This window comes from Xiphophorus hellerii, chromosome 6 (assembly GCF_003331165.1).
Source record: "Xiphophorus hellerii strain 12219 chromosome 6, Xiphophorus_hellerii-4.1, whole genome shotgun sequence".
Classification (NCBI taxonomy): domain Eukaryota; kingdom Metazoa; phylum Chordata; class Actinopteri; order Cyprinodontiformes; family Poeciliidae; genus Xiphophorus; species Xiphophorus hellerii.
This window is the reverse complement of record NC_045677.1, coordinates 27,504,672-27,532,222: the sequence shown is the minus strand read 5'-3', so window position 1 is coordinate 27,532,222 and position 27,551 is coordinate 27,504,672. Positions and strand designations below refer to the sequence as shown.

The 27,551-nt window shown below is 39.2% G+C and overlaps 1 protein-coding gene across 2 annotated transcripts in view; it reads left to right on the top strand.

The window, feature by feature from the left end:
* Positions 1-27,551, top strand: part of LOC116721772 (receptor-type tyrosine-protein phosphatase N2-like) — a 189,418-nt gene that overhangs the window by 123,365 nt on the left and 38,502 nt on the right. For both annotated transcript variants that reach the window (XM_032565721.1, XM_032565720.1), the window contains exons 13-14: positions 10,440-10,652; positions 23,506-23,703. In XM_032565721.1, the coding sequence (XP_032421612.1) occupies positions 10,440-10,652; positions 23,506-23,703 (411 nt within the window). The remainder of the gene's footprint in view (positions 1-10,439; positions 10,653-23,505; positions 23,704-27,551) is intronic.

Below are 27,551 nucleotides of genomic sequence, written 5' to 3'. Positions count from 1 at the left end.
CAACAGTTTGGTGGTCCTGAGCTGAATGAGCTGTCATTTCGGTAGAAAAAAAGGAGTGAGTCTTTTATTTGGTCTCCGTCAGTAACCGTTTGAAAACAACGCAGGCTGTTTGTGAGTATCCAACCGATGATGGCCTCTGATGTTGTCGCCATGTGACGAATCTGACTGCAGAGATTATGCCGGTATTGTTCTGGAAGCATCTGAACAATGGGGCAGACCTGACTGTTTTCACAAGAGTGAGGTGTGTGACGTTTATCAAGCGTTTTATGTGGAGACCTTGAGTGTGAAATCTTTCATCTGTGTATTTGTAATTGGAGTACAATTTAACGATGCAATTCAAGAATGTTTCTCTGTCAAGTTTTCAATGTCAACGGTCAATCCTTTGAAATTAGAAACTATTCTTTTCAGAAAATTTTTATCGGTTAGAATGACGGGAAACTAAAAAAATATAAAAAGAATTGTTCAAGATTTTTGCTCCATACCTTCATGACTTTGCATGAAAACGACTTTACAGTTTTGTTTTTGATTCAGGATGAAACCAAAACTCTGCAGTCAAATTTTTAGAAGACACAGTGCAAATCTCTGTTTCACACAATCCGCTCCTCCTCAGGTCTTTTACAGCGCTCGCATAACTGTCCTTCTATTCACATCAGCACTGTTCAAAATATGTGCTCAAGATCTTAAGCTGGAGGTGTTTAAAACCAATAATTATCTTGCTCAGTATTCATGACCTTACGTTTCTTTTTTAAAGTAAACCTGATTCCTTTTAATAAAACCTGTGACCATTGATTGTACAAACAGTCCTTGAAACAGAAATATTTAACATATCCAACCCTGTGAGCCAATGAAAAAGACTTTAGATTTTCAAAACCCTTCAAAGTGAAGAGCTTTTACAAAACAGTGAAAGATGTTTTGACAGAAAAAGAAAAGCACGGCTAAATTTTAAATGGCCTTCTCATTTCTAAGGCCTGCTGCTGCACAATCATTGATTTATTTCAAAGAAGTTGTTGAAATTGGCCCTTCCCCCCATAACTGTTACCATACTCATGTTTATAGTTGTACTAGGTCTTGGGTTTGCATCTTTGCAGGGGATATTATCCAGTAAATTGCATTATGCAGAAATCTTTTGCTTGTACTGTGGTACTAAACAGTTGGAATTATGAGCCCCTTTTGTTATGAAGACATTTCTTTATAGAACAAAATGGATTTTAATGGCTGTGGTTTAGCAGCTTAAGCTAAAGCAAATTATAAATGTAACTATGTCTATCTGACTCCTGAGGATGAGAGGTAGTGATAATGTCTGAATTACAGCAGTAACCTTCAAACCAGTGATTCAGTCACAGTCTTTACCCCTTAAAACTTATCTAGAGTCACTGTAAAAGTGATTTGATTTGCAAAAGTGTAACTGAGACAAACTTTGGATTAATTTAGCAGATACAAACTTTGATGTCTATTTCATTTGAAAAGAGAAAAACAGTCCGGATTAAAATCTGGAGTTCAGCAATAACTTACACACAAATTGTCAAAATAACAAAAAAGCTAGTCAGGAACTAAAAAAAAGTGTTTGATTACTGCAGAGCCAATAAAAACTTTTCAAATCAAAGAGAACTACTTCCACTGGCAGATTATTTCACTTATGGGAAAACTTTCTTGCTACAAGTGAAAACAATTGCCTGTGCAACCAGTACTTTTTGTTCAAATTAAGGAAATATTTACTTAGAACAAGCTCCAATTCCTTGCTAAAAAGTAACTTGTAAGAAATATTGCATTGCACTAGAAACTAGACAAAAGATACTTGGTGAGATTTTGTGTTTCTGCAGTGCAGTCATCAGCCTGGGTTTTCTTTAGGGAGCTTGTTGGTTTCCTACATTAACATTTAGAAGTGGTAAGAAATACTTGGAAGTCTGTAAAAAGAGCTTTACTTTACACAATCCAAATTTTATGTAGGTCATAATCAAAGTAAACACATAATGAAATAGGCAATCTGTATTACATTAGGTAAGATCATAAAGAACATTAAATATAAATAGAAACCTTGACATCAGTGGTATAACTGACAGTAGGCCATGAGGGTAAGGAAAATCCTGGTGTTTTATGCTCATATTGTCCTTTTTCTGATCTTGATGGTGGAAAATAATTCAAAAAAAATTTGGTTGATATTTCAGATTTTGCTTAAGCTGTGATAGAAATGAGCGGACGAGGTAATTAAACATGTTCTTTTACTTAAGATGCTAAGCATGCAGACAGATCAGGCACATCTGGCAGTTTGGTTGCTGGAACCAAGTGGCTGCAGTGAATAAAAGCTTTAAATATTTTTTTTCTTCCTACTCAAAGAAAGAAAGAAAGTGTTGGCGCTCAAACCGCCGAACATTTTTCTTCCAGCCCCATTAGTTAGCGTTCGAGGCAGTGAGAGTCAAGCAGGTGGAGGTCGAGAGAAGTGGTGGGGGGTGGCTTGGGCTTGATATAAACTGAAAGGCCCGGCCCCCCTCCCAAATCACCAATCACAAAACGAACGCCCCCCCACCCCCTCCACCTCTTACACCGGCATACTGAGTCTAGTTGAGGGTCTTCGCCGCCTGCCACCTCCAGCTGTCGCCAAGGGGGACAAAAGGTTGCATGGGGGTCTCTGTGAAGGAGCTGGGGGGGGGCAGTGGGGTGTGTTGAGCGGGTTGAATAGAAAGATAAACTGAAGAACCCTTCTCCGAGCTGCACACACACTAACAAGGAAGGACCTTGTCAGCTGCATTAGGCAGCATCTTTTTTTTTTCTTTGCCTCTTTCCTTTCTCCTCCAAGCTGAACTGCAAACACTGGTGAGATGGGAGTTGTCAGCCTGCACGCACTCACAGCCAACAAACAGAAAAAAACACTGTATACAAATATACCTGAAATCCACGCATAAAAAGCTAACATGTAAACACCTATTTGTCTCATGCATTCGCACAAACAGACCGACTGCAGCCGGTTCCTGACTCGGTTTATGAATTCTCCGCCAGTATTTGCTGCAGCTTTAAGCCTACCGTTGGCTGCTTTGCACCCTCAGCATCTACTAATTAACCTATTTAAATTACGCAGGCTTGAGGGTGATGTTTGTATGTGAGGTCATACACCGGTCACCTCTGCAACACGACAACCTTTCAGTTGTTTGTCTTGGTCAACAAAATAACAAACATGTGTACTGATCGAGATGTAGGTGAATGGCGCCATCTTGACTAACTGTGGCGACATTTTAGGTAAAAATCCTGAGTTGGTAGCAGTAACCTGTCTCTTTGAATGAATTATCAGCTGCGAATGCAAAGAGAGACAAATATAAGGATTCTTTTAGTGTTACACCATCTGTGTTTCCATTGCAAATGTGCGCTAAACTTTTTGATATTCCGCTAATGTCAAAAAACACAATTTTGCAATTGCGGCGGTTCCATTAAACAAGAAATATAATTAAAATGTCATGAATAATGTTGTTCAAATGATAAGTCTTTACAAATCATGGTGACTGATTGATGTAAACAATTACATGAGATAAATTCTTAATTCAGCTATCAGAGGAGACGCCGGCATCTTCTTGGCGTCGGTACAACAAGCTAATTATACTTGGAAGCAGCAACATGTGCAGCATTTTGGTCGTTGGTGATTTTACAGAACAGTGATTTTTTTCTTCTTTTTTTTAAAAAATTGCCATGTTTCCACCTGCTTCCTTGATTTTTTTACGTTTTACAAACATTCAGTACGTGAAGAATAAATATTTAGAAGCATTGACTAAGTTGTTTGTTGTAAAATCCAATGACACAGTTAGTCTTTCATATTTTACTTGCCAAGATGAAAAGTTGTGACTCTGTGGCTAACAAATAGACGGACACATCTATGGTAGCTACATTTAATGGCTTTTACCACTTTTATTCTCAACGTATCGAAACTGAGTGAACTTAGTTGCTCTCAGCTAAATAAAAAAATAAGTTTTTGGTGGCTTTCAGGTTCTCAATTATTGTAAAATATTGACCCACTGATTATGATTTTAGTTGATTAAGAGCTTAAAAACATTTAAAAAAATAATCCCAGCAGAAGTAGTTGCTGTTAAACTATTTCACTGAAAACATAGACTAATTGATTATAGTTGATATTTTAGGCTGTTAGTGAGTTACGTGGTTATCATTAGGAAAACAATAACCTGTTTGTCTTTTTGTCACCTCATATGTAGATTGTCATCATCACTCTGAGATTACAGAAGGTTGTCATAAATCCAGCAAGATTTATGATAAAAACTCAGATTTATCAAGCTTCAGTTGGGCCTTCCAGTTATCTGCTGAACGTCTCGCTCTCTCTCGCTGTCTAACAGCTGGCATGTCTCAATGTGCCACACAACACAGCTTCCTTCTAAGTTTTTCCTTACTTCTCTGTGCTTCCTCTGACTTCACCTCACTGATGCAGAAAATAGCTGCTTCTTCTTCGCTGAGGATTTTTAACGACAACCTGGTGGCTGTTTTGCATGATGCATTCACTGCCTGCAAAAGGATCTGACTTTTGACTTTCTGATTGGCCAACTGAACTTTAACACCTTCAGATTTCAGTCGGCAGCTGATTTCTCAGAACATTTACTCAAAGAGAAACATCCAGATGAAGGTTCAGATAACAGAACATTAATTTTTCTATTTATTTCCCCTTTTGTTATTCTGTAGATTGATTTTGTATCAATCTACAGAATAATTGTGTTACAAAACAGGAAAAAATAAATCAGTAATATTTTGATAAAATTCCCTCTTATTTTCTGTTCATCCTTCCTTTTTTTATGTCTGTGTACTTTCTTTCCTTTTTTGCCCTCAGACACCCCTCTCTTCAGTCTTTTTTTTCTCGAACTCCTCTTCCTCTCACCTCCTGTCGGCAACATGTGGAGCCATCGCCATGGCAACGAGGGGAGGTGACATGTGCTGTAGACAGGCAGGGAATGGAGGGAGGGATGGGAGAAATATAAGGAGGAGCCCCATGGAGCACTTTGTAGCCTCTCTCACTTTTCCTCTTTCTCTGGAAGTAAAAAAAAAAAGAAAACGCATCTCAGTTGTCCATGTGGAAACGCTGGATGCTGCTGCCTGCAAATCCTCATCACTTTCTAAACATGTACTTAACCTCACCTAGGAACAAAACAGAGAATCCGCATCTTTCCTCTTTTTAATTTTTCTTATTGAGATGGTGTAGAGAAGGAAAAGGAGGAACCCGGGAACTTTCTTTTCCATTTTTTTTGTTCATCTTCAAATGAGGTAGAAAGGATGATGGGAGGAGATAAATCTCTCTCCAGCTCCCTCTCGCTCTCCCCTGCTCCTCCTCCTCCTCTGCTGCTAGCGAGGTGCTGTCTGTGGACCCAGAGTTGAATGGGAAATAGGAGCGGGAGAAGGTTTCCACTCCATCTCTCATCAGGGATTTTTGGTAGGACTCGTTTCACTTCATATGTTTTTACATGTAAATGCTGAATTTCCGTCTGCAGCTGTAAATGTCTCTTCCCTAAAGGTCTGTGTGAAATCTGAGGAAATCAGTCCAGTGTCGGGCTAAGGAGTGTTCCTTATTATTTTCCTATATTTATATTACAAGCCATGTCTTTTCAATCATTTGTTGTCCATTTATTTGCGTTAAAATGATTCAAAACAGTGCATATTTGTGTAAAAGGTGTGTTGGGAGTATCCTCAGAGTTGAGATGCTGGCTGACTGATGGCTCCCCGGCTCGCGGATTTCACACAGCGGCATCTCACCGTAACGTTGTAATAACAGTCACTTTAATGGGATTTGCTGCTGTTTTCATTTTCTGGAGCTGCCGCTTTGCACCGCAGGATGTGCGACATTCAAATCATTTTTAATGTCATCTTGGAAGAGCATCCCAGTCTGTCTGCAGGTTGGCGCCTCACAGAAATGCGTTCGCAGCACATCGCTTTAATGTTTTATATGCTTTTTTAAATTTAAGGATGAATTTAAAGTGAACTTTGAGTTTGATGATCAGCATTTATGTGCACAGTGTGGGATATGAATCACTTTGCTGTGGAACGTGACATGTTTAGGGACTCTATGTGTGTGTGCATCTGGTGAGGAAGGGTGTGTGAAGTCCCGCCAGCTTGTGGAGTTGCTGTGTTTCTGTTTGCTGAGAGGTTCCGTTAACACAGAGCTGAACTTTCGCAAATGCCCAGGATGAATCAGAGATGAGAGACAGATCTTTGTTTCCTCCAGCAAGTCATCACAGAGGAAAACAATAGCCGTCCACTGCGACCCCGCTGACCCCTTCGCTTTTCCCCCTTTCTTCAAATCATTCTGAATAAGCCAAAGCCGTGCAAATCCATCAGCCTTTTGTCTATGGGAGCCGGGCTAATCCACACCCCTATTTACACACACACACGCACGCCCCCGCACACACACATCCTCTACCCTAACACTATTAATCCAGCACATCTTGACATCTTAAAATAACGCCACGTTTAATCTTGCTTTACAAATTTCTGCACTACAATTTAAGTTTTTTAACAACCATAAGAGCATCAAAAGGTGCTAATTACGTCACTATCAGCACAGCTAACGCTGATAGTTTAGTGAGAAGTAAAATCTCAAATTTATCTTGTCAAGTTCAGCATGTTCTGTCTTTAGCTGGTCGCTGTGTTTCCAACAGATTCAGTGCAGATAGGCAGACTTCATCCTCGGTGGGCTACGCTAAGGCTTTGCGAAATTGCGCACTCAGTGTGATCCACAGATTCTTCTGGCAAATTGTTTGCGAAACCAAAAGATTTGCAAGTACAATGAATTTTGTGAGAGCAGATGGGTGACAGAGGGTGGAAGTCCCTTCAGTTCGTTGCTTTTCGGGGTGTTGGCGTTCCTGCTTCATTTTCAAAGCCCCCGGATAAAAATAAAATAAAATATTTTTGTTGTTTTAATAAATACAAACATAAAAATAATATTTGAGTTTTTTGTTCTTTTTACTTGAATGAGTGCATAAAATTTGGTTTTGGCTTCATGCTGACACTCCTACCTCCCCATTGAGCTCGTGTGAAATGTAATTTGAGTGAAAGTGTTGAGCCACAGGAGGGATAACAGCGAAAGGCCACAAAGCTGCAGCGCCGAGCTGATAACCTCTTATTATTCGACACGTATAGCGCAGTATAGATAGCACATGTAGACAGAGATAGAGGCTATTAACATACTCGCCTGGAGCTGCACATCACACAGGAGGCTGCACGGTTTGATGCATGCATGTGCATGCATCAGTGTTCCACCTCCCATCTGGAGAAAACATTTGATTGCATTTTTTTTTTTTTTTGCTCTGGTTTCCTCCTTAGTGGCTGCAGACACAAACGGCTTCCCTCCTTTGCTGCTGCTACTAACAACTGCAACCAAACTTGTTTAAGCAGGTGGGGTCAAGCAACATTTGTTTGAATCAATAGACAGACATGCTAGGCAGCCATGATAAAGAGACCAGGGGAGGAAGAGGAGGAGGAAGAGGGGGAAGTGTGCGTTGGAAATGCCGGCGTCTGTCCCGTGAAAGATGACTGAGCTGTTACAGTTAGAGCTCTGAATTATGGGCCATTACTCGCCGAGCAAGGCGCGATGGCTCGCCATGAAACTTCATTTGACAAAACAGTGAGACGACTCGGGGAGGAAAATGACAAATGAAGTTATTTGATCAGCAGTATTGTGGGTTTGAGAAGGAAGGGTGGGGTGTGTGTGAAGAAAATAAAAAAATAATAAATTTAACCAAACATTACTCCGCTGGAAGCGTGTGGGATCAGCAATAATTCATTATTAATGGCCGTGCCAAGCCCACAACACTTCCAGACTGCTGCTCAGCCACTTCTCTTCATCAGGCCTCCTTAATGGCTGCTATTCCTGCTGCAGTCTTTTACATTAAAACCACATTAATGAAAAGAAACTGAAAATAGACACAATCAGTTCCTTCTGCTCCTACAGATGTCCGAATTAATATGTGCAGCCATAGAGGTGTGATGTAATTATCCTTCCTGCATTATGTTTGAAGCAGATTGATGCACTTCCATCAGGTTTTTTCTTAGAAAGCGCTCGCTCTTTTGAGGATCGTAACATCATGGCCAAGCGTAGCTGTGCGCTAACTGCTGGCCCCCCATTCTGCAGCCGCTCTTTATGAGGTGCTGAATGCAGCAGCAAATGAATGCAATCATAGAGGGGGGTCGGGTGGAGAATTATCGAGTGTTGATGGTGGCGACGGTGTTAAGGAAGAGAGGCAGGGGGAGTGGCACCCTGAAACCTCACAAGAATTCCCGATTTGTGTGCGGCGCTCCTTTTTTTCCCCCCCGTCTTCCCAGAGTTCCTCTGTGCTGACAGGCGGGCAGGAGGGATTCAGGAGGACCGCTCCCCTCCCCTCTCCTCCTCACCGCTCTGCTCTCAAAGCCTCCATTCCATTAACTCACCACGCTGCTCCACACCTAATCTCTGTGACCTCTACTACTGAGGGACAGGGGTTTTTTTCACCCCCCTCGGTTCTTCTCTTAAACTCGAGTGAGAACCTGCTGCTTTTCTCAGATGTGAAGAGACCCAGCATTGCAAACAAAATTTTCCCAGAAAAAAAAAAAAAACGAAGGAGGTAAGGAATTGCGTTTCCAGAAAGGGACGAGCTGTTTCTGCTATTGATTTCTATTGAACAGTCTTTGTCAGGCTTGTAATTGGCAGTGCAATTTGCAGCTCTCCCCCTGTTGGTTCTTGCCTCTGTCTTTGTTGCCAACATTGTTGCGCTGCATGTAATAATGGGGAATTATGTTGGCTTTTGTTAACTCTTAGTTTGTCAGGTAAAAAAAAGAGAAATGCAACAGGCCCCCATTATGTCAGAAAATGAACAGCGAGCAGCAGTTTGGAACTGCAGCACTTAATTAGGAGTTCAATAAAGACTCTCTTCCTCTTTCTCAAATTATTGCAGCCGGTTTTTTTTCTTCTTATACACTGGTGAAGCGGGGCAGGCTTTTATCGCACGCTTTGTGTTCATTGTGTTATCTGGGGCGGCAGAGTGGACTGGAAGGACGTTCTTTAATCTCCAGTTGTTTGCTCAGGGAGCCGGTTCTCACGCGTTGAGTTAGATTGCAGTCGAGGTCGGCGGAGAATCCCACATTCTGCTCAGATGTACCTGTGGATTAACTCAGGGTTTATTAAACGCAACTCTTTGCCTTAAAGATAGTGGAAGAAGCTGTATTTATCTTGCAAAATTATTTGTAAATTTCCTCCTTGAGGGGAGAATCATTAGTATCAAAAATAGCTTCATGCTCTTAATGCATTTCACGCAGATTACCTTGTTGGGTTTTCGTTTTTTTGGCCTGTGTTTGCAGATGCTTTAATCCAGGGGTATGAAACAGCATGCAGTGACGATCCGGCAGCCTGCAGGGTTGTTCCCATCCCACACGCTGCCAGATGTATCCCCAGATTAGCTCCTCTTGTCTGACTGATCAGGAAAATCACCTGAAAGCATGCTCACTTTAAAGTGTGTGTTTTCACACACCCCTGCAGCTCACAAGTAACAACCTCCGTCACACAGTTTGTAACAGGGCGGATGAATCAGAACTCTTACTGTACGCTTACAGAGGCAAAAGCATTTATGACTGATCTGCTATCAGTTTATCTGGACAACCGAAGGCCCTTTGGGTTTTTTTGTTTTTTTTTTTTTTAAAGTGGATTCAATTTGAGCAAATTTTAACAGCTGAGGCCCATTCAGAGCAGTCATACATTATGTTTCATGCAGGGCTCTAACTCTGAGTAGAACAGTGGTTTTCATGCTTTCTCTCAGTAATATTTTATTCAGAGTACTTCAGTGAATTTGTTTACACACATTTAACTCAGCATGCAGCTTTTACTTCACTGTAAAACTATAAGTCTCTTTGCTGTAACGGTTGAACCGATTTTTATATTAAAGAAAGTCTCCAGGTTCTCTTTTAAGAGCACAAATATAATGTGTAGCTGATGATGCCTTTTCTTTTATTGATGTATTTTTTTAAAGAATAATACATTTCTTTTTTGGCTGTTTTAATTTTATTTTTCTGTGTTTTGTTCTCCTGTTGGGGTTTGCATGAGCTTTGAGGGTGAAAACTGTTTATCATTCCTAAAATCTTTTCATTTATTATGTTTTTTAATCTGTTAATTGTACCCTTACTATTGGTTAATAATGCAATACTCCATCTAATTTTAGATTATTTAAAACATGAACATTAACAAAAAAAAGTAAAAAAGACTCAAATTGGTTAAATTACCTTAAAAAGAGCATAATGAAGAACACGTAAATTATACAACTCTAATAATTTGAGTCTGACTGTATTAAATTAAACTAAGTGGCCAAATTAAGACTGAAATGGATGAAATGTGATTTGAAATTCAGGTTTTACAAATAGCAAAATGTGTCTCTTATTGTGAAATGGCCGCTTGAATGTGAACTCTTTTGTGTCTCGTCCTGTTTGGTGGCCAACAGGGAAGCCAGATCAAGCAGATCCCCACCAAGTACAGCCAGGGAGAATCCACCAAGTTCCTCATCCTCACCGTTGTGTGCATCCTCTGCATCGTCGGCGTGCTGCTGGCCTCCACCGTGGTCTACTGCCTTCGCCATCGCTCCCACCATAAGCTCAAGGAGAAGCTCACCAATCTGGGCACAGACAGTGGCGGCGATGCTACTGCCACCTATCAGGTAGGAGGTGTCACTGACTCCTCAGAATCCATTTTATATGTTTTGTGTTACATGCAAAGTCTTTTTAAAATCTTTTTTATGCTAGTGTATTCAAACAAATGCATCATTTTAAACTGCCAGCAGCACAATTAGCCGTTAGCATTGTAAACCGTAATGTTGAAAGCGTTGTTGTGTTTATGAACAGCAGCTTGAATGAACCTCTGTAGAAAACAGTTTTGCATTTAGTCTCCTCTCTAGACATTTTGTTGTATTTGTAAACACCACACTGACAATAAGCCCATTTAGTTTTCTTCCTATAGTAACGACATCCACACCGAAGAGAGCAGCTGCTAGCACAGCCTGTTGTTTCAAAATCCAATTTTCAAATTTAAGTTAAAAAAAAAGTTTGTTTTTTAGGAGCATATCTTATTGGTGTAAACCTTTATTTCAATTAATGCAATGAATAGTAAACATAAAAGACTAAAAAAATTGTTTTGAGTCAAACATAAAATTAAGAAATTGATTGATTTCCTCTCACGCAGACATACTCAGTATCCAGTAAAATTACCATTACAGACCTTATGTCCCTAACTTTAACCTCAAAACAAAATGCTTCAAATAAAACATACTATGGCACATTAACAGTCTGGAAAAATTAAGAGTTTTAAGTTTTAGTGCATTTAATAAAAAAGGGAAAAAACATACACTAAGTGAAAAATGGCAGATTTTTATCACACAGTAACTTATTGATACTTAGCTCTAAACATAAAAAACACACATTTAGTATTCGGTTTGACTTTTTGTTGAGCCTGATCTTTAAGCTGGTTTGTTGAATTTGTTGTATCAAAGTTTAAGTGTTATGCTGCTAATGTTCCATTGATGTGGCTAGCTGAATGCTATGTTATCCTCTGTTTCTTGTTATATTTAACAGCTGATTGGTCAGCCTGAACAGGTTCTGCCCATCACATCTGTCCTGCTGAAATCTAAAAAAAAAAAAACAATTGGTAGACTGAGGGTGAGGACAAGCTTGTGAGATATGGAAGGAGTTTTCTACCCTTTTTCTTAAATTGTCAGAAAAAGCTCAGTTTTTTTCACCTTTGTTCTCAGTTTTGATTATTATATGATTGCATTATTAATATATGTGACACCAGTTTCTCTTTATACCTTCTGGTGAGTGAACTACAGGAAGCTGTTGCTGATAAAGATTTTCTCGTCATGTTTTAAACAAGTGAGTGCTATTTTGTGTCTCGCCATTATTTCCTGCTTAGGGCTTGAAGCAATAAAACAAACCCAACAGGTTTTCTGTTTTTTTTCCTCCTCCAGTTATTTTTATTCCTCCTCGTTTGCTGGCTGCAATTATCCTTTGGCCAGAATAGCCGAGTGTGAAATTTAATTTACAGAATCCAATATTAAGTGGCTTTTTGAGCAAAGAATTAGATTGAGATTTTTTTCCATCGCTCTTGCTGACCTTTTCCCCGCCATGTTTTTAAATGAGAGGGGTCCTGTGAGCATTGATTTTATAATGAGCCCCCCCACACACACACCCACCACACGTCAGTGCCGACACTTTCTGCTCTTCTCCAGAGATTTTTAACTCCTGGAATAGACTGTAATGCTGCGTCAGACAGCACAGAAGTTTGACGCTAATGTTTGTGGATAAATTGTTGCTTAGCAGTCAGGAGAAAGAAAGAACCAACAAATATTAGAGTAAAATTATGGTCTGTGGTTAGGATTTGACCACTTATTCTCAAAACTTCACTTAATATGGAAACAAATAACTTTAAATTGTGTGTTTAGTCATAAATTATCAGGGTTATGCCTGACAATAAAGTCACTTTTTGCTCGTTTTTTACTTGTTTGAGTGGATCTGATCCCCAGAGCTCCCTCTGTTGATCCTTTTCTCTCCATCGTCTTCGCTGAGTTCTGGCGTTGTCATCCTCGGTGAAAGACCTCGCTGTTCAGCTCCCACCTTAGCCGTGTAAACCTGGTCTCTTTGTCGGCACGGCGGTGTGGAGGTGTTCCCTGGGTTGGATCCTGAATGCGTGTGTGTGAGTAAGTGTGTTCAGTCTCTGGGGCTACAAGCAATTAAAGCAGACAGAAAGCGGCAGGCTGCCTGAAGGCTTTACTACTGCAGCTCCTTCATGCTGACTGTCAAACGTACACACACACGCACACACACACACGCCCACATTTGTGCGTGCTCACCAGTCAACTGCATGTTAAGCATTCTTGCCCCTGTGGCCTGTTTGTTTGAGGCCTCGCTTCGTACTTTTGCTCACACCCACTCCACCTTCCATCTATTTGGCCACAGCCCCGCCCCCTCCCACTCTCGTCACCGCCCCGTCTCTCAAATGGACCGGGTGTAGCCGCAACATGGGATTGGCCAGCGCAGACAAAGGAGACGTTGATTGACGGGTGTTGACGCAGCATGGCGTATCGGAGCGTTTGGCGAAGAGTTGGTAGATGAATCTTGTCAGTCACTGAATCTCTGGACTGCTTCATGACTGAGCCGGTGTCACGTTTAGATTATCTCTACTCCTCATCTTCCATCTAAAGTCCTTTTTCTTCTTTCAGCAGATACTATCAAGGGATGAAATGAAAAAAATATTCCTATTTCATTTAGAGCATGAGACATTATCTTGATTGTTTCACTCATTGAGAGATATCAGAAGGTAATGCAAATATTAACAATGGTCCCTAAACTACAAAGAGAGAAAACAAACACATTCAATATTTAAGATTTTATTGATGATTATTTGTTTTTCTGTCTAAATTCATGCCTTTTATTGGTGCAAGTCAGATTATTGCTATAACTCAGTTTTGATAGCAAAATTGCTTCCAATACTAGATAGAAATTTTGTTTATTGTTACATTGATGAAATCTATATTTTCCATCATAAATACCCCAGCAATCTTAAGTATTTATGCTTCCATTGACCATAAAATTGTACAAATTTGAATTATGAAAATAAATTCGCTTAAAGGAAACACTAAAATTTAGAAAATGTTTTGATAACTTTTGAGGTGATTTTCTGCCATATCAAAATTGGTGTTTTGTGCAAAACTGCAATAGAAACACTTTTTTTGGACCATGCTGGTTCATATCCTGCATCAACCTGCTTATTTGTAGAGACTGGCCTTGGTGGACAACGACCAGCTGATGACTAGTACTATCACAGCATCACACAATTCATAAGAAGTTGTGTGTCATTCAAAAGTGTTGGATCCATAGCGCTTCTGTGATATTACCAACTATAATTTCCCCAAAATGCGGCATACATCGCCGCTCCCAACTAGGCGGGGCTTGTCACTCCAACGTCTCCTGTGATGTTTGATGGAAGATGAGCGCCGGCGCCATGGCCGAATTATGAGTATATCTCAAGTGTTTAAATCTGTAATTTTTAATGGCTTATCATGTGATCAAGCTTATTCACGTATGACTTAGCATTAGCAAAATATCGAAAAGGTTTTGCACACGTTTGTAAAGGAAACACCTCTTATGTCAAGTTTGTGCATCAAGCTTAGAAAAAATCAACCCAACTGGCCAAGTATTTCATTTACATACAGAGTGTAAATTAATGGGACTTTTACTCTTAGCTTGGTAAATATTACATCTTTTGCCATCACAATATTGTACATATAAGCTTGCAAAATGGCTGAATGGAGTTGACTGTGGATTAAACCAAATCTGGATTTAATTGCAACATTTTGGGTCATATTTTAATGTCACAGTGAAATAGAAGCTCAGCTGATTCAACAGTCCAACCCTCACCTCAGAAAATAAGGATAACGAACAAAAGAAGGAAACATTTCACTCAAAACACTGAGAATGAAGTACAAATTTAACAGAAATCCAGAGACCAAGAAGAATTTAAAATGACAAAAGTTATCATGAAAACTTATCAAAAATATTTTATTTTGATATATTTGGTCATTCCAGATCTCCGATTGTTTTATCATGGTCTGTGCTTCTAAGGAGAACGAGTGCAAGAGTCATTATATTGAATACAAGGACCTGTCATAAGCTCATAATAATGCAGTCTAAATTGGCAATAAAATATTTAACTGTAGTATAAAAGGCATCATGACGTCACAACTCCATGGCACCGTGACCAATGGAAGAGCTCAGTCTGACATGAACCTGTTTGCTTTATAGCCTGATGAAATCACTTAAAAGGATCTGTAATGAGAGAACTATTTTATATTGCCTAACCAACTCAATAAAAACTAGAACATTGATCAGTTTTATTACCATTACAGTGGCTCATGATACTGGAACAGTCTGCCAGAGCAGAGAATGCAGAAGGGAAGGAAGATGCATAAGGTTCAAATCTGAAGAGCGGTTAGATTAGACTGAGAGACCGAGGTGGAGGGGTCAGATCATGGAGGAACAAACACAACTGGTGGCTGATTATTACAGAGCACATCTAACAATCAAGATGATTTTCTCCTCTGGTACAACATGAACATGTACTTTAACTTTAATTGTAGCACACATTCCGATTGCATCTTTAGGACTTAATGAAAAATGTATTTTAGATATTGGAAAATTGAAATGAAACTAACTGGAGATGACATGTTGAATCTGCTCTAGTATGAACCGCTTTCCATCCAGACATAACATATTCATTTATTGACAACTTTTGAATTATGATGCAGAGAAAAATATGTTTTGTTTTTAGGAATTTGTGGCCCTAGCTGCCTTTAGTAACAGTATCAAGATAAGAAATGGGAGAGAAGAAGAGAAGACAGGTAGCAAAGATTTACTTCTGCACCACACATAAAACTAAATGCTTCTTTATGTATCAGTTAGATTTGGCTGCATTCAACCTTCATTGTTTGTTTTCTGATTGTTTAAGAAAGCTAATCTGCAACACGGCAGTTTTTTACCCAGGAAATGACCTTTTGATGACCACATCCACATCTTAATCATACAATTTGTGTTTGATATCCTATCAGTACACATTCATTTTGACAACACATTTAATCATCCATAGGTACATTCTTACCTCAGGCTATGCAGAAAAAATAGGTGATGAATGGTAACCTCTGATTAAAAACGTCCTACACAAGAAGAAATTAGTCTCAAAAAACCTGCACTGTTTGCAACCAACAGGAAAATTCAGCTGCACCCTCCAACCCCAGGAGGGCAGCACTAAGATGGCTTTAGGCCAAATATATTGCAGAATTAAACAAGTTTACATGAAAATGTCACAATATAGCGTAAAAGTAGCACTCTTAAGAACCTGTTTAAGCAGTTTATCTGTAAAATGAAGTTGATTTTGGTTTTAGCCACTGCAAAGCTTTTATTTAAGTTACAACCATTCCTGAGTACTAACATATCAGACTGCATGAGATTAGGAAAGGGTTTAACTTTTATTTAATATTGAATTCTACCAGCCAACGCTGTTAAGCCCTCAGATCAAGTAAGGTAAAACAAAACAAAAAAAGCTCAAATAAAAAATAAGTATTGTAGTGCCAGATTACTTTTTATCACCTAATAAATCCTCGGCTAAACACAAATCTGTGCAGGATTTTCTTCTTTTTTTTTCACTTCAGCTTCCCTTTAGCCCCCACCCTCCACCATATTTATTCCGCCTTTCATTTGTTTGTGCTTTTATTCAGCGTTCCAACACTGAGGCCTCTGAATTTGTTTTGGCCAGAGCAGCATGTAAACAGAGGCAGCCCCCTTCCTGCCTTGATGCAGAGACACGCCTACTGTCACCCCATAGTGATGCATGCAGTCCCTGAGAGTCCCCGGCCTGTCGCCTCTAAGAAGAGGTGTTGGGGATGTTTTAATGTTCGCCGGCAGGGACGCACTAAAGGGCACAAATCACACAAATACACCAGTCTGTCTTGGCTTAATTGCAGGAGCTGCGTACGTGTTTCTTCTGGTCTACATGGACGTCTTCTCTGAAGATGTCATCTATCTCGGCATCTTTCTTCAAGAGTAATTGAATTTCATTGATTTCTCTGCTGCTGTTGCCAGAAAATAAATACAGCAATCCACATTCATTGGCACTATGGGATAAAAAGAAGAAAAAAAAGCCTTAAAACAAATTAATTTTTTATTGCAGCAGCATTATTTCCCACTGTGAACTGCTCTGGTTCTCAAACAAGTGAGCTGTGGAGATATTTTTTCCTCCAATTCCATTAATCCCCACACCTGTACCGTCCAACCTTTAAACTTTTTATTTTAGCTCTGATTGCAGATGTGGTTGAGTCAGACCAACGACTGTTTTCCTGTCTTTCTCCTTTTGAACATTCTGTGTAAAGTCATATTTATACCACAGGGAAAAAAAGAATTGGACTCAATGACAGATTATTCTTTTATGTTAAAATATAAATTACAAAAATGTCCCAGTTGTATTTAGTTCACAGGGTCAGATGAGTCTCAGTAAACTGAGTTGTGCGTAACGATGAGGCTTGTCTGTCAGATGAAAAGAACCTTTTGAAAAGATTTTGCCTTCAGCTAATATTTATGTATTACAAATGTTTTTAATTGTTCTGATATAATCTATCAAATGTTGTGTTTTTATAAGGTGTAAGGGGAATTCAACAAATATATTTTTGCTTATTGAGATGGATCTTTTTAGGCCATTAATGCCAGTAAGCTGGACAACGATTTAAAAGAAAAAAAAAAATCATTGTTGTCCAACTATATATTTCTACTAAATTTCTACTTTATATAAAGGTACAAATACTGTAAATATTAAAAACATTGGTTATGAACAAATAAAAACGGAATCTTTACTTTTTTTAATTTCAAGTCAAGAAAAGAAAAGTCTTGTGTATCAGTAAAAAATAGTCAATATCATTGACACAGTCAAAACCAGAAAGGTTATTTTAAAAAAGTACGTCTTCTGTCCTCCAACTATGACTTAAGCTTTTATTTTTCACTTTTTATCTATGCCAAAAAAAAGATCTGATTATCATTTTTATCTGAGAGTCACTTTCAATTTTAACATTGTCCTCCCTTCCAGACACATTAATTTTCATTCATTTAATTGTATTTTAAAGCTGATTTGAAAAGCCTGACAGAGATAAATAATCCATCAGTGTAAACATTGATCCACTTATCTCATAAAAGTCAAAGTTAATGTAGTTGTTGAAGCGGCTGATGTAACGTTTTTGATTTGCCAGAAAGCAAATGATTTAAGAGCCGTCCAACACATTCATCCCAGTGACTGAAAAGGTCAACGTGAATGTCCTGGAAAAGACAATTTCATCACTGCTTTACGATCAAAATGCATTCTCGGACGACTTTCAATCTACCCACACTTAGGTTTTACTCTAAGGTATTAAAATGTATTAGAAACGTTAAGGTTCAAACAAAACTTTTCTGTTCAGGCCGGACCTGACTCATAAACTTAAAAACACAAACAAAAGCTGTAAGCAGTCTCAGCAGAGTGACCTCCATATCATAAAGCAGTGAGATTAGTGGCATGAAATGTGGGAATCAATACAGTGTAAACAAAGATTCTGGTGGTTGTGTGCTCGCAGCTCAGAGATCGGAGGTGTCAGAGTGGTAAATTTGGACTCTTTACACTGTAAAGCTGTCTGGGTTATACAGGTTCTTTACATTTTCTCACTCTTTGCCCTCTAATTGGCTCTCAGAGGAAAGCCATTTTGAAGCAGCTTTAATTACATCATAAAAAAATTTGCTGCAGCTGCAAAGTTCATTGTGTCGGGATCGTTCTGCGATTTCCCTCTGAGGCACAAAACCGTACAAACAGCCGGAGTCAGACTAATTCATCGAGACAATATTTGATTTTTATTAAACATATAAAACAGCAATGTTGTTGGATCCATCTTCAACCCCCTCGTCTAACTAAAGAACAGTTTATGTTTTAGATTTTTTCCACTTTCTCACCAGTTTGACACGTGAAACACGTCGGCCCTGAGCCTCTGTTCATTGACTGGAGAAAAATATTTTTTATTTCAAGATAAACTTCTCTGAAGAGTTAATTATAAAACTGTACTTGAAATGAAGAGATATTCGTTTTTAGACTGATTAACTCAACTCACCATCTCAACTCATCTTGAGCTTGAGGGGAACTCGTTTTAGGTTTTTATTAGTTTAATTAAACAGTTTTAATTAAATGATATTAGACACAACATCAGGAAATTGAAAAAATAGAAACTGGAGCATAAGTTTGGATGAAATGGGAATTATCTTTGATCAACATTTGGTAAGAATTATTTATAAATCATGAAGTATATTCACACTTCCTCTCCAGTCGTTGGTAAATGTTTTTTAGTTGCATATTTTTTTCCCAGACAATAACGAGTTTCTGGCGTCATTCTGGCTGGATGTTTGGTCACTGTCGCCTTACGTTGTTTAAACTTTTGGTTTCTTAGACCGCTGTTATGGACCTTCACCGAGTTGTCAACAGTAGCTGTGTTTCCATTGACCATATACAGTAATTGTGCAATTTGACATTTCGAAAATAAATTAGCTAATTAAGAAAAAGCTTCTGATGAGCTGGTGGCTTTAAAAAGACCATTACATAACCTTCATATGTGAGTTTATCTGTTTCAGAGCCAGTATTGTTATTCTCTTGGAGCACTGAGTTTATTCCTATATTTTAACCATCTAGCTGCTTATTTGTGGTGATGAAGAATGTTGAGGTAGTCCCCCATTTTTACTTTTTTCTACTTTTATTTAATGTTCTGGTATTGGCAGTTTGATAGCCGGTTTGTTGGTTTTGAAAAACTCACCTGGACACCTATGAACACCCTTCTTGTCACTGTGGCCAAATACCTTGAACAGTTTTGTCTCATCTGAACCTCCAGAAGACTTTTGGTTTCTGCAAATTTCAATCCAGCTCGTTTCTATAGACAGAATCTTTTTTCTTCCTGTTTCTATTGTGATATAAAAAGGGCTTTCCTGTGGGCAGTGATAGTGTTCCAGTAGTTTCCAGTTCATGACACACTGGAACCTTGTTGTTTTCTAACCAATTTCATATCATCTGAAGCAACTACTTCCAGACTTTGGCAATGATTTTAAATATTTGGCTCGAACTGATATTTGAATCTGTAGTTTTTTTTAGAAAAATCTCCAAAAGATTTTCCTAATGCAAATCTACATTTTTAAGTAGAGTTGAGTTCCTTGGACTTAGTATTCATAATCCAAAGAGTGCTATAAAAAATACTTTTAGGACAGTTCCAATAAATAATTAATCATTTCATAAAACTCAATCCCACGTTGGACCGTTTGGTGTGTTAGAAAGCATGTTGGCTCAGAATCTTGTAACAACTCTGTTTAACACTCAGAATCAAGATGGATAAGAATCATTTTAAATGTGTGGTAATACTGAGAGCCGGTCTGATTTTCTCATTTAGAGAGCTTTATCATACATTAATGGTGCTATCACATGGTTAATTGTTTCGTGCATGAATCATTTGATTCAGAATATTGATTGAAAGGGCTTTTGTTATGAGATAAGATGATTTACTCGTCCAAACGAACAGCTCTGTGGATCAGTAAGCAGAGACTCACGACTAAATCTGAGAAATCCATTAAGTCTGCAGCAATCAGTCAGAACTTTATTACTCTGTTTTCATTTTGTGAATTGCAAAAAGTCAAATGTAAGGAAACAAAACGGGTGGGCATGTAGAAATAATCCTTTAAAGATACTTCCTGTTGGAATATTTAAGACATTTGTAGCTGGAGATGTTTAGACATTTATTAAGTGACGAGGCGATGTTTTAAAAAGCAATCTTAGTTTCTCATCTCAGATTTAAAGTCTTTGTATTTTATTTACTAGAATAACAGTCTTGCGTCCCGTGCCAGCCTGTTTTCACCTGCCTTCCAGCCATAACCCCTAAACCCAGGTGCTTTAATAATCTGAACGCGTTTATGAGTCCTTGTCCTAGCCCGTAGATCAGTGTCAGCGTGCCGACCTGCGAGAACATCCGTTAGATCTGATACGGACTAATGAAGGCCCTCTCACATTACCTCTGCTGTCAGTCAGACACGCTGTCGGTTAATCATCAGCATCTCCCTCATTAGGAGACACAGATTCCCACGGAGATTGGCTCTGCTGTCCTGCTGTAGCTGCTGTCCTTGCAGTTGGAGCTCTGTGATTTACGGAAATACGTTACAGAGCCTGTGCCAATGTGACAGGTTAAGCTTTTATTTCCATGTCTGTCTGGAGTCAAATACAGTTTTCTGAAGGTGTAATTAGTAAATGAGTGGTTCTTACTGATTAAGATCTGAATCTCCACCAAAGTGCTCTTACATAAATGATGTCAAACATGCTTCAGATAGTAACGAGAAGTGTGCTGGTAACACTTCATTTGAAGAGGTGTGCATAAGACATAACATCTGTTATGAACATGAAGAAGCCTTCATGAATGTTTATGACTGTTGTCATGACGTCTCATTTGATAAATTGCGACACTTTTAATGCACTTTTTAATTAAACTTTGCATTTAAAGTGTCATTATTTACCAAATGACACTTCATGACAACAGCTGTAAATATTTATGAAGGCTTCTTCATGTTTATGACAGGTGTTTATGTCATGTTTATGACAGTGTCATGTCAGTCTTATCCACATCCCTTCAAATAAAGTGTTACCATATGTTTTGCTCATTTCATAATGAAGCTGCATTTGACTCCAAAAACTTCACTCTTACTCATGTAATTGTTAAAGTTAAACAGATTTGGTGATTTCTTGAGTTTGCAGAAGTTGATGGGTCCAAGCGACTCTAAAGGTTCATTCTAGGCTCTTTTGTTTGTTTGGTCTTCCTGAGGTCTCACCTTTCCATTGCTGCTGTTTGTTGACATGGCTTTATTCTGTCTTCGCGTTTGCAGACAGAAATGAGAGAAGGAATAAATCTGGATCGGTGGCAAAATGTCCGCAGGCTCGGCTCACATAGTTTAACTCTCTATGGTGATTAGTCTGAAAATCTTCCTTCCCTCTCCCATCTCAAAAACAAATGAGAAGTTAAGTGTTGTTCTGTCAGCGCAGGCTTACCAACTCATTTGCAGTCTGAGTAAAATCATAGCCGTGCATTTAGAGCCACATTGTCTCCCGGCATTGTCCTTTCCATCTTCGGAGGGAGGCGCAGTCGCTCATTACAGCAGACTGACGTTACAGCTCGGAGCTCTGCGACGGAGACATGAGCCAGAAGTTAGACACTGTGTTAATATTTCATTGTGGTCACGTATCCAGCAGACAGAAAATGACAGTTTGCTCAGGCGTGTGAATGAAGATATTGTATTTGCTGCAAAGAGATTGTGGCAGACAGCTTTTCTCTGAAGTTTCCCTAATTTAACCAGTGAAAGCCTGCTGAGCAGCTAAGATTTACTGGACAAAAGTCAGGAGTTGATGAAGTGCCTGAAATTTCACGTTTTTCAAAAGAAAATTAGAAAAACTTAACTTTTAAATATTGTAAAAGTTTTATTCTTCAGCAACAACACTTAAAGTTGGGCTTAAAAATATCGGTGCCTGCCACTGATCCCACATCATCTGGCTGTGGAAAGAAAACATAGTCTTTGCTATTTGGAGGTGTTGTGGATCTTCTGTGTTCTTTGGAGGTTTCTGGACTTAACCGACTGAATGGCCATGTAGACCCAGAACGTGTTTGAGGGTCTCTGTATGTCCTTCAGGTCTGGGAAAACCTTGGTGTCTCCAGAATCAGCTGGGTAGTGTTGTTTGGTAGAGATTTCTAGGTTTCATGCCTGTGATCTCAGCAACTTGTTTGCAACCAAAAAAGCAAACTCTGGTTCACCTAAAAACCTTGACCATGGTTCAGTTGAAGTGAACTCTGGTGCGATTTGTGAATGCCAAGCGGACCGGAGACAGCTCCAAGAGCAGCGGACTGTCGCGCAGGGCATTCTGGGTAAATACAAACAAATCAAATTCAAGAGTCTAGCGCTAGAGGGAGAAATGGATCATGGTATTTTACCAAGGACAAAAGAGAAATCCTATAACTGCTAAAATCTGATTCTACTCCATTTTTGTCTACATTTTGCAAAGAAGGAAGTTGCGCTCTTGTCTTCTTTGGAGATTCTTGTGTCGTTTCCTTCAGTGGTTCTTGATGCAGCGCCACCACAGGCGAGGGAAGTCAAGTGATTCAAAGGGCTTGAATAATTTGACTCAGTGCAGTATAAAAGAGAAGCACATCAGCTGAGAATGTGAAAATGTTGCCATTTTGGTCTCAAATCAAACTGATTCTACAGAACTATCAGGAATAAAAACCTGGTTCAGCTGCTGTGCTGGTAACGTCCTCTTTAATGTTTAAGAACATCATAACAGCCATGTTTAGAGTTTGTCCCCAAGTTTTGGATTTCTTGTACAACATATTTAAGTCTCATGAAAGTCAGATGCCTAACTTAAAATAAAACTAAAATACACTCTGGTCAAGAAGGTGAAGTTTGTCATAAGGAACTTTAAATCTCATTTGAAATCTTTTTGAAAACTCGTCGCTTCCCCTGGCACATGTTGAACCCCACTTTCCCTAATGCTCATCCTCGATCTGTAAAATAAGAGTCTCATTGTAAAAGTACTTTGAGTGATCGGAAAAACCCTGAAAGTGCTTTATGAATGCAGTCCATCTACATTTGATGTCATGTTTTACGTAATTAGAGTTAAGTGCAGTGATGGCTCTGGGATAAATCTGGTCTTTACTCTGACTGAGCGGCATTTGATCTGACAGGAGGGATATTTTATCTACACCCAACCACATTTTTTTATGTCTTTACTCTGTTGTCTCCAGTTGCCAGGTTTCACATGGTCCCTGTGAAGACTAAGTGGTAAAGAGTATCTGTTGTGTTTCGTATAACTCTACATCACGTCTCTTCAAAACTTGTTTTCCATTGAGGTGAGCTGTGATTGATGAGTCCATGTCCTCCGCTCTGCAGGAACTGTGTCGGCAGCGCATGTCGGTCAAACCTTCCGTGGACCGTCCTGAGCCCATTTCCTCCAGGATCAACAGCGTCTCGTCTCAGTTCAGCGACGGCGGTCCGGCCATCAGCCCCTCCGGACGCGGCAGCATCTCCTCCTGGAGCGAGGAACCTGCCCACTCCAACATGGACATCTCCACTGGTCACATGATACTGGTGAGTCTCCAGTTCAGTCGCTTTACTGTTATTTCGCTGACTCATCTTTCACATCTAAAATTATGCATTTTGTGATCATGAAACATTTCAGATCAAAATTTAATACATTTTAAATCTACATTTCAATGTTTGTTGTCTATGAATTTGCTTCACCCATCTGTATTTTGGGTTATTCAGATTAAAACATGCAACTGTTTCAGTAATGAGCATCAAAAGTCATTTCAGAGGGAAGCTTTGAACTTAGATTAAAAAAAAAAAACTTTATAAGACGAGGAATTATGTGCTTAAATATTTAATTCCTAATAAAAAGTAAGTAGATGGAGTCTTTAATCCTGCAGATTATATTTCCAAAAGTTACATCAGTTTTGATGTCTAAGTTATTAAAACAAACAACAAGAAACTTTTTCTTCACTTCTTCCTACAAACTCTTTGTGTCTTGATTAAACACATTCTGCTTTGTAGAAGTGAAGTATGGTCTATGCAGTAAAAGCATGGACTTTAAGGACAACCTTTGGCCAGATGAGAGAGGATGTGATGCGTTGATGGTCAGAAAAATCCACTGAAACATCATCCCAAGTCAAAGTTTCCACTTCGAAAATGGGAGCAACTCTGATTCTAGGGAACATAAACAAGGGAATAACCAGATCTTTCCCCTGGGTCATCTTTGTGATTTTATTCTTAAATTACTGCTAAAGTATTTCTTCTTTGCAGATATTACCTTCACAGCTCCTTCTCAAAGTTAAAAAAACATATAAGCACAATGTCTACATGTTAACGCCCATCATCCATGACCTGATAAAGCGTCCTTTGCTCCCTCCATCTTCCTCTCTGTCGTTCCTGAAAGCTTTTTTTCGAGAGCTAGCTGAACTATTTTGGCCCTGTGTGAAACATGGCCGTCTGCTTTTTCTGCACTCACAGAACATTCCCTTCACGTGCAAACACACACCTCTTGTTCCTCTCATCTTTCCCCTGTACTGCGTGTCTCTGCGCCTCTGTACATCTCATTACACCCACAGCTTCTATAAGCAGCCCTCTCAGCCTCGTCTGTTCCCGCAGATGAAAATCTCGATTGAACCTCAGTTGCATTCTGTCGAGTGCCGTCGTAATTTCGATGTACAGCTACTCACTTCAACAGCCCACCTCCTCTTCATCCCTCCCCTCCTCTCTCGCTCTCCATGTATTATGAAGCTGCCGGCGAGATGTGATAAAGGAGGCTGCTTCTTTTCTTTTTTTTCATTTTTTGATGTGTTCAAAGATTCTAATTACCCATGAGATTTGTGTACGGCTGAAATGACTCCCTCTGCAGCCTCTGCAGCGAGTCCCTCTGTTGTTCCACGCAGGCACACAATCAAGCTAAAATATTTCTTTGACAAGCGCAGCCACAACACAGAATAGCTCCTGCGTTTGAAGTGCTGAGGTTATATGTGGCTGTAAATAAATTTGAGTTTGTTGACAAATAGAGGTGAACATGTTCAGGTAGATTTTCTTGCCGATCTGATGAAGCCGATATAAAGAATAAAATGAGTTATTCATAATTACATACTAAATTAATTCATTTAATGCATGGGGTCAAGGTACTGGCTCACATTATGCAGTATTAGAATATTTGTAATATGTAAATAAGGTGAGGAGTTCAGCTGGAATTGTAAATGATGTCATTCTGAAAATAATATACTATGAAACATTGTTTTAATACTGAGATATTACCATTCATAAAAATTGTATAGTGATATTTGGACGACATGCCACAAAAACCTAATTACAAAATGTGTAAACTCTATTAAAAAAACAAGGTTTGGTAAAACTGAAAGTAGTTTCATCAAAATGTGTAAATGTCAGATTAGGTAACGAATAGATTTAAGAAAACAGATATTACCTTATAGATCACATCTATATTGATGATCAGAGTCACTCTTAGTTGTAGAGTGACTCTAGTTAGTTGTAGTGTGTAGTTGATCAGAGGAAACTTTGAGCTTCCTTGTTGAATTTGATCTTTCTACCTCGTCTGACCTGCTGGAGTCAGAGCCACAGCTGCCTTCAGCACCATGGACAGCTGCTCCTGCTCAGTGATGCAGGTCTGAAGCAATGCATCTATTACTGTCTCACAACAGAAACAGAAGCGTTGAAAAGACATAGCAATCCCTGCTCCAACACTTTTTATGCAGTCAAAACGTGAACCTTTCGAAGCTGAAGGAAGTGTGATTTGTTCTCTAATAATTGTTCACAAATATCAATTATTTGATATTACTGGGTTATGAGAAAAGAAGTGGGTTTACAACCTGGAGAAGAATGAAGATGCAGACAGGATTCCTGCAAGTTCCCAAAAACGGTTGAGAAAATGTTTACAGAAATGATTTTTCATAACATGGGAGGAAGGGCAGTTAGTCCTCAAAGAAAGTCACAAACCGGTTTTAAGCAATAAAGTAGATAAAGATACATCCAACCGTGGTGACCTGCAGATGATTGTGAACTAACCTGCATGGATCACTGCAGCGTTCCCACCCTCTGCCCAGGTTCTGCTTTGGATTAGGAACAGGACTCAAAACATTGTGTAATCCTCCTCACGCCCTCTCCTTGCACTCTTTGAACCATCAGATAAACTGCAGGCCCATCGGACTGCTTCACAACGTCCTGCCTCAAGCTGTTAAGATTTAATTTATTTTATTGCTAACATTCTCAGTTTTCTCATCTATTTTGTGTTAATCTTTTCTATTTTATCTCATTTTGAACAATAACTTGCTAAATGATTGCAGAGAAATGCTTTGAGTTTATTGTCAACCAGAGCACAGTGTGTTTCTGGACTGTAGTGAAAGTTTTGACGTGTTGTCTGAGGAATCCTCCGTGCTTATGAAAACTCACAGTGACTGACGCATATCAGCGCCATTCAAGTGCCTCCTACTGTTGAATGCAGGAGAAAAAAAATCTGAAATGTGAACATGCATTTTAAGGTGAGCCAATTTGTTTTATTGCAGTCTTTCAAACTACATTACATCATACATCATCTCCTGCTGCTCCATTTCCCTCTCTCCTTTTTTATACTTTTGAATTAGACATTATTCTCTTTAATTCTTTCTTCCATCCTTTTCTTCCTGTCATTTCTTTTTTTTTCTTTTCTGCTTTGTACCCACGTTTTGGAACAGTGCCTGTTTGTGTGACTGCTCATATTTCCATTTCGCAGTCAAAACTGTCAGCCGTACAAAAATATTCACACTTACAAGAGACCTCATTTCGAATTCCCACCATGATGTTAAGTGCAGACAGGAGCCGCAGGAGCAGAGGGTTTCCTGGCAACAAACCTGGGCCCCGGTCGACATGTTTGAGGGGGAAACTCGAGAGACTGGAAACATTTTTCGTTTTTTTTAGGAGCGATATCACATCAGGAGTCACAATCCGTTGCGAAGCAGCAAGAAAAGAAAAAGCAAATATTTGATCTGACGGTGCAGCCCGTCCTCGGATGAGGCAACTGCTGAGCAATTATTAAGAAACTACAACTTAAGAGGAAGAATTGACATTGCCACTGATGAGTTGCTTTCCCCCCGCTCAAATATTAATTGCCACTTGTAAACCTCTGGCAAATTGTGTCATCTTCTACTCAGTGACTTTAATATGAGGAGAACTAGCTTTCACCATCTTATCCAAGTTAATGTAGCTCCCCTGTGACGGTCTCTTCGAGGACCCTTCACCACCCCCACATCCTCTTTGCTTGTGTCTTAAGAGGATTAGGCCACTCTCTATATAAAGCACATTATCTTGTCCTTTGTTGCTGGCCAACTAAGTGTCATAGATTATATTGCTGCTGGAGACTCCGCTGAGATTTGCCTTGCTGGGAATGTGTCTCCTCGCTTTTT